An 8,283-nucleotide genomic window follows, 5' to 3' on the forward strand; every position below is an offset into this window, starting at 1 on the left:
AACAAATTAGAAATAATTGTGCATCAATAGTATTCATTGTTCTGTTTTACTCTATAATTACTCTACTCAGTATAAATAAATTGTGTTATGTCATTAAAATGATCACACATGACATTGTAGCGTATAGTGAGACAAGTGTCAGTACAAAATGAACAGGTAAAGCTATGAATTAGCTATGAAGCTTTTAGGCAACAGCCTTTGATATTTACACTTGTGCACAAGTGAGAACATATTTAGAAATGCTAAACCTAACTTTTTTTGTGAATGAAATTAAATGAGCTTGCAGTGGGTTCAAATGTCTAAGACCACATTGACATTTTCTGAACACATTAGGATTTTACCCCCTTTAAACCTGAAAAAAAGTGTTCTCCAGAACTCGAACTGCACTGTTCAAAGGTCAGATGTTCTTGAACTGAAGTACATGATACTTGGAACATTCTCAAATGGTCTAATTTGCGCCCATGCCAGCTTGAGCCCTGCTGTCAAGGACACACAATACACACTAAACACTAGGAAATTGTGACACCAGATTGTTATGATGATAATATAATCTATAATGAAAAACAATGTGGTATATTTAAAAAGAATGAACATTAGAGGTTGTTCCACTAGTAGGATCAGACCTTTGTATCCGACCTACTGTGTAAAATCTGAAAGTAGACAAAACATTATACAATAGTATTTGCTTTTAATCATGTCTTTGGTTATCTATAGCTTTACATATAATTTAACACAGTATGTACATAAAGATCAAGAAATTGCAAATATTTTAGGTACTTTTAGTATCGAAGTATAAAAACAGATTGTTGATGCACACAATCTCTGGGTTATTTTAACAGTACATTTTCTGATCTCTTTGGTTCTAACACCATATATTACTGGATGCAAAAGTGGTGGCAAAAGTGTTATTTGGACTGACATAAAGACATTCATCTCACTAGATATAAGCACAGTAAATCTGTTATATATAAGAGAAAAAACCGTGGCAATTGAAAAGTTAATGAAGATTATCAAATGAGGAAGGCATGTTCCAAGTGCCTTGTTTTGACCATTTTTTGACACTTTTAAACTAACAGAAAGTATTTTGACATAAGACAGCAATATAAGACATGTAGGGAGCACAGATAAACACACTATTATTAGTAAACCATACACATTGCTTAAAAAGCTAAGACTCGTACTACATGATATGTTAATGATTGAAAGGTTATCACAAAATAGCTTATTAAGAGTACGGCTGCATAAGGGAATTCTTGATGTCAAATATACTTGACCAGCTATTGAGAAAACAGGAACTAAGTTGCTTAACATAAGCCAAATTTTAATTTTACAGGGATTCATGATAATATGGTACTGTAATGGGTTACAAATGGATACATACCTATCATAGGCCATTACTGTCAAAGTAGAATAAGTGCAAGCAGCATAAATACTAGCCAAATAGACTTGGAGAAGACACCCCTCATACGAACTAGTGTGCCAATCAGTTAGGAGATTTGAAAGAACTTTTGGCCAAACAGCACTGCTTCCGAGCAGTCCACTGCACATCAGGTTAAACAAAAATATATACATTGGCTTATGGAGACTTGATTCTAAGTAGATAACAAGCATTATACATATGTTTGCTAAGGTTGCAACTGAGTAAACTAAGAAAATAAAAATAATCAATACATATTTTCTTGGACCCAGCGATTCATATGATGAAAATACCAGATCCAAACCAGTAGACTTGTTCATCCTTCAGGCTGGAAAAGCAAACAATAAAACATGAAAACACAGTCTCATTGAATTACTTATTATACATTATATTATTATTATTATTAAAAGTAAATGGTTGTTACAAAAACTTTAAATATATCTCTGCACGCATTGTGTAACATCTAAGACCTGCAAATACAATACCCAACAAAAATTCCTGTTGTACCTCATTGTTAATACAGACCTGGCTCTGTGTGAACTGCTAAACATTGTGTCTGGGCTCAGTTCATGTACTGTTGTTTTATAAAGCCCTTCTGTTGCGTGGCTGGAGATTAAGTCAACAGATTTCGCAGAGATTTCTTTAGGGAGCAACGTCCCATCCATGTATCTTGAACATTTTATTTTCGGCTTGGAGAAATGGGGAAATGAATAACTTTAAAAAATATCTTCACTTTACAGAGCATACTTGCTAAAGGTCACTCAATAAACATAAGCCATAGAGGGTATGTTTATGGAGATGAAACTATGTATGATGTAGATGTTTACAGATGTAAAAAGTTACGTCTGAAACGAGAGGGAAAAAGGAAATGGAAGAAAAAAGGAAGAGTTGTGTAGTAGTTTCTCACACAGGCCACCACAATGTAGCAGTAAGTGGCACCAAATTAATATTGTGAGTGTTTCACCTTAACAATAAAGTACAATCAAGGAAGATTGTTAAATAAGAAATACGTATGGGGAGTTTATCAGCTGAACAATCTGAAAGATTTGTGAGATGACAGTAACTTATAGAGCCTGTTTCTGTATCATCCACACAAGGAAAACATTTGTGATAAAAATAATTGTATTAACAAAAAAGAACGTCTCGGTTACGTATGTAACCCTCGTTCCCTGTAGTCGACGTGTCGACTGATTGGGATCACGCTTAGAGAGACCGTCATCTTGGAGTACTATTAAAACGAGCCAAAGAAATTGGCATGTGTGAAATGCATCACACACTCCGCCCCCGCGCCGCGGGTATAAATACGGAAGTGGATGCACGCACTAGTTGTTTTTCGCTGAGGAGCCGAGCGTAACTCGGAGTCAGCGGTGGTCCAGCAATAGTGGCTACGGGACTACGTCTCCGTTCCCTCCTTCAGGGAACGAGGGTTACATACGTAACCGAGACGTTCCCTTTCAGTCGCTCACGTTAGACGTAGTCGACGTGTCGACTGATTGGGATCCCAATAAAAACGCCATCTAGTGCTGCCACCTTCCAGCGCCTAGACAAAAGCCTCCAGATCCCCCCGCAATAGGCGGGGAAGGGACAGGGCTTAGGCCAGGGAAGTCACTGCTGTTCCTACAGGACCACTGGGAAAGCGTTCCCTGAACATGGAAGGAAGGGACGCTGCGGAAGCCACATCCTGCCCGAAGGGAGGTAACATGTGGAGAATACACATATGAACTGGGCGGATGACCGGGCAGTACAACATATGGAATGTCACTGGGGTGGCTCCAGCCTATGACAGGGGGAGACTCAACCGGACAGTGACGGCAGAGCAGGCTCTGCCAAGGGAAGACAAGGGCTCGCCGCAGGGAGCCGTACCGTGGAAGAATACACATATGGGATCGCTGTAGGGATCACAGCATATGGACCAAGCCTAACACAGGTTCCACCAGTGCATACGAGTGATAGGCCTGGCTTCGGACATTCCGCCATGTCCGTTGCCGAAGGGTATGGAGGAACTCGACAGGGTTCGGCTAAAAAAGGGGAACTCAACTGGAGCAAGAATTGCGCACGTATCCAGTCCATAGGAGGGGAATGGCGCAGCAAGCCAACACAACGAACCGGGCTTACAGTGAAACTGGCTTCATGTGAAGGGAGCCCACGGGAAGCAGCGGTTCGGCTAAGGTGTCGCCCAGCCCTCAACTCTAGAATATCTGTCAGCGAAGCACTCTGTGTCAACGCCTAAGCAGGAGCACTCTCTCATTTAAGAGGAGTTCACCACCTAAGTGGACATGTGCATCTCGGGAATTCACCAAGATGAAGGCAACATCCGTGGGCCAACCTCGCTTGGAAACAGCCTTCCCTCTCTGCTGATTTCCTTTAACAGATAAGAGCTGATCTGAGGTCCTATGGCTTGCGTTCTGTGCACGTAACCCCGCAATGAAGCGGACGGACAGAGAAAGCCAGGGCTGGGTCTGCCTCCTCCAGGCAGCGCTTGCAGGCTCACAACCTGGTCCTTTTAAGGGAGAGGTAGGAACCTTGGGCACAAATCCAGGCCGGGGTCTCAGCTAGTGAGAGTTAGCCGGCCTGAATTCCAGGCACAAGTCATTGACCGAAAGCGAGCAAGTCCCTACCCTCTAGAAGAGACCATGCGAACAGGAGAACTGTAAAAAACAGAATTTTTAACTCACTGCCTGCAGTGGCTCAGGGGCGGTCTCTGATTGCAATAGCACCAGAGACAGGCCCAAGAGGATAAAGAGGGGCGCAGGGATGACCCTTGCTCCCTCAGGAACCTGACGATCAGGACGTGCTTCCCATACTTCTGCATATGATGTTTGTATCATATTGAGGGTGAAGGAACACCCTACTCCAACCCAACTTGCAGGAAAGAGAGCACTGAAATGACCGAACGCTCTCAGGATCTCCTCATGGAGAGAAGACTCATTCAACGAATAGGTTCCACTTCTAACTAGCGAAGCACAACTGCCTTATCTTAAGGGGGTGCTTGCAGAAGTGATGGTCACTACCACATATCCTTGTGATAGCGACCTGAACCTCCCCGTCCAGTTCTTTGAACGCGGGTGCCATCATGCCCCGTCCCTGAATGTATTCAGGGGAAGTCAGGAAGGCTGTCGAGGGAACTAGATCTGGTTGGGCCAAAAAAGGGGCAACTATCAAGACCTGTTCCACTCCTGACTTAGCACAGTAGGTGCAAGCGACATGCACGCACAAGACAGGAGCACTGCTCAACACTAGATGTGATGATTCACTGAGCTTCAGGAGCATTTCTGCTCAACACCTGAGTGTGATGAACATCACTGAACTTGAGCAGCGCCAAGCGATAATGAATCGCATAGCCGCTTTCTTAGAAGGCTCACTGGGGAACGCATTTCTGCTGGGCCCCGGGGTCAGCTGAAAGTCAGTGTCTATCCAAGGGATGTCCGCTCAGACAGAAACACAACTGGCAGAGGGACGAGTCCGGAGGGGCAACAGATGCAACTGTGCGGCCCCGAAGTGGTCCGTGCCCAGTTGGACCGCCAGGGGATTGGAGTCTCCACTCTCCCTGGCCATAGCTGTCGTGAGGCTCGGGCAATATCGGAGAAAGGATGTGACGTCATGATGATGATGGAGTGTGCTTCGCGGCTCTTCCACATTGTTTGTTGTTTCTATCGATATATATCTTAATTGGTAAGCCAAATTAACAGTATTTTGGTATCTAGAGGCTATAATGCCTCCAAAGAAGGTAACGATGGAAGAAACAATAAAAGAAATGAATGAATCACTGAAGAAATTGACACAAGATATAAGAGACGTTGTAGCAAAGCAAACTGAGATAACGAACCTTCTGGCAGAAATTAGAGAACTCAGAGAAAGTGTGGCCGCAAAAGATCTGAGGATTGCTGCACTTGAAAATAAAGTGTTGAAGATGGATGAAATGGAACGTAGAATCCAGGATATGGAATTGTTTACCCGCAAAGAAGATGTAATAATAAGCGGTCTTGAAGTTAAACCAAGGACGTACGCTGCCGCAATTAAGAGAGATGACGAGAAAAGTCTAAATTCGAAAGATCAAGAATCCCTTGAAACGCAGGTAATCACCTTTCTTCAAAGTAAGAACATCCTTCTGGACAAGAGTAACATCGCAGCTTGTCACATTCTACCAAGAAAGGACCGCGCAACCAAGCCCAGAATTATGATGCGTTTTGTGAGTCGTAAACACAAAACTGAACTTTTGATGCAGGGGAAAAAGCTCAAAGGCACGGCGGTGTACATCAATGAACATTTAACATCTAAAAACGCCGAGATTTCCCGAGTTGCTCGGCAGCTATGGAAGGATCGCAAAATAAAAGCTACCTGGACTAGAGATTGCAAGGTGTTGATAAGATTGAATGGCCCCTCGCCTGAAGCGGAGAAAGTCTTGATGATTAGGGAGTTGAAAGATCTGGACTGCTACAAATGAAGATGCTTCTTGGGAATATAGGAAATTTTGGCCAGTTGAAGACCAAAGGATTAGTTACGTTATTGTCCGGATATATAATTTATTTTTTACTTTTTTTAAGGGGCGTTCGAAAAGATTCCATCCTTGGTCGATGTTTAATTTGTTTTGAAGGGAGTTTGGTGCACCTATGGGAACAAGGTAGGAAACACTTTTCTACTTTGATTATGATTGTATATCATTCGTTGCTATTGGGACTTCCTACCGCAGTGAATTTTATTTTTTGGACTTATTGTGGACTATATTATTTATTTTGTTCTCCATATGATGGCACTTGTCGGTTAAACACAGCAGTTGTAAAAACAACATTTGTAGGGTATTATTATTTGTTTATCTGTCTGTTTATAGAAAATGATGACAGAGACTGATTTCTCTGGGCCTACAAGGGGCTACACATTGTTAAGAGCTAAGCATATAGACTATAAGTTGTATGATTTTGAATGCAATATTGACCCAGAAAATCACTGCTTTAACACAATTAATTCCATGTGTGATTATTATACAGAAGAAAAGTTCAATGATACAGTTAGCCTGGACAGTACATTTTCAGTAATACATTTTAATTGTAGGAGTTTGTATGCAAACTTTACCAAGATCCAGGCTTAAGGTCTTTAAAATATAACTTTTCAGTCATAGCCCTGTCAGAAACCTGGGTTAATGAAGGTCGAGGTGTAGATTTCTTTATGGAAGGTTTTCTTTATGGAATGAATTGCATCATTGCAATAGAATAGATAAGAGGGGAGGCGGTGTTGCCTTATTTGTGACCACTGATTTGAAATGCAGAATTGTAGAATGTATGACGACAGCCATTAATGATTTATTTGAATGTATTACAGTGGAGATTGATATGGAAAAGAAGAGGAATGTTGTTGTTACATGCATTTACAGAATACCTGGGTCAAAAATTGAAACTTTCAATGAACAGCTAGAAAAGGTGTTATGTCAGCTGAATGAAAAGAAAAGTTATATTTTGTGTGGGGATACAAACATCGATCTGTTGAGTGTGAATAGACAAGCTGCATCTAGCGATTATTTGGAGATGCTACACAGTAGAGGGTTGTTTCCATTGATCACCGAGCCAACTCGGATAACAACAACATGTTCGACATTGATCGACCATATCTTCACAAATGTTTTAGAAAGTAAAATCAAGAGTGGTTTGATGATCAACGATATAAGCGACCATTTACCTGTTTTTTGTGTCTTGGATTGTCAAATACTTAATGAGAAGGAAGCTGGCAGTAGGACTAAATATGTTAGAAAAAGGACAGATGAAGCAATTTGTAGATTTAGAAATGATTTGAGTGAGCAAGACTGGAAAGAGGTGTATGTTGGGGAAGTAAATGCAGCATATGAAGCTTTTCTAGATAAATATCTTACATTATATGAAAAGTATTGTCCATATGTGCAATATAGATATAAGGATAGCTTTAGTAAAAACCCTTGGATTACAAGGGGATTACAGAATGCATGCAAGAAGAAGAATAAACTTTATAGAGATTTTATTAAATTTAGGTCAAAAGAAGCAGAAATGAAGTATAAGTTGTATAAAAATAAATTAACAACAATAATGAGACAAGCGAAAAAATATTATTTTGGTAGTTTATTAGAAAAAAAAAAAACTGATATTAAAGGAACATGGAATGTGTTGAATAAATTGATTGGGAAAGGTACATCAGGTCAGGACAGTACACCACACCATTTTATAAACGAGGATAATAAGAAAATTGAAAACTTAAACGAAGTAGTAAACGAATTTAATTCTTTTTTTGTAAATGTGGGACCCAAAGTAGCAGAGAATATTGAAAAACATAACTTAGGGTCACAGAATGTAGGGATAAAGGGGAGTAGAGTACTCCAATCAATGTTTCTTGGAGATGTTAGTGAAAATAAAATTATATCTATAGTAAATGCATTAAAATATAAGACATCTACAGATATGGATGGATTAGATATGATAATTGTGAAAAAAACCATTGATTGTATTGTTAAACCTTTAAGTTACATATTTAATCTTTCATTTCAGACAGGGATCTTTCCTAATAGGATGAAGGTAGCAAAGGTGGTCCCACTATACAAAGATGGTGATAAGCATATGTGTGATGATGCAGCAAGGAAGAAGCGGAGAGAGAATCCAAATGCAAGCACTTTAATCAAACAAACAGGTAATCCAAAGGAACTCAGGACAGGGACAAGAACAGCAAACAACTTCAACAACCGACAGCCAACAACTGAAACACAGGGGTTTAAATACACAGACAAACAAGCTAAACAAGATAACAAGGGGGCGTGGTTAATTAGAAACACATGGGGAGACTAATCAAAACGGGGAACAGCTGAACATGAAACAAGACACATGGCAGGATAACATGACAAACAGGGAATC

At 40.5% G+C, this 8,283-nt stretch overlaps 1 protein-coding gene across 1 annotated transcript; it reads right to left on the reverse strand.

Moving 5' to 3' along the window:
* Positions 1-750: 750 nt before the first annotated feature.
* LOC130095989 (olfactory receptor 2K2-like) lies at positions 751-1,741 on the reverse strand. Its single transcript, XM_056262603.1, has one exon. The coding sequence runs from the start codon at positions 1,735-1,737 to the stop codon at positions 751-753; it is 987 nt and encodes a 328-aa protein (XP_056118578.1). The 5' UTR covers positions 1,738-1,741.
* Positions 1,742-8,283: the final 6,542 nt, after the last annotated feature.

Source organism: Rhinichthys klamathensis, unplaced genomic scaffold (assembly GCF_029890125.1).
Source record: "Rhinichthys klamathensis goyatoka isolate OS25496 unplaced genomic scaffold, OSU_Roscu_1.1 h1tg000194l_1, whole genome shotgun sequence".
Taxonomy (NCBI): domain Eukaryota; kingdom Metazoa; phylum Chordata; class Actinopteri; order Cypriniformes; family Leuciscidae; genus Rhinichthys; species Rhinichthys klamathensis.

Coding starts and splice junctions, on each gene's coding strand:
- LOC130095989 (XM_056262603.1), bottom strand. CDS start 1,737: ATGAACAAGTCTACTGGTTTGGATCTGGTATTTTCATCATATGAATCG.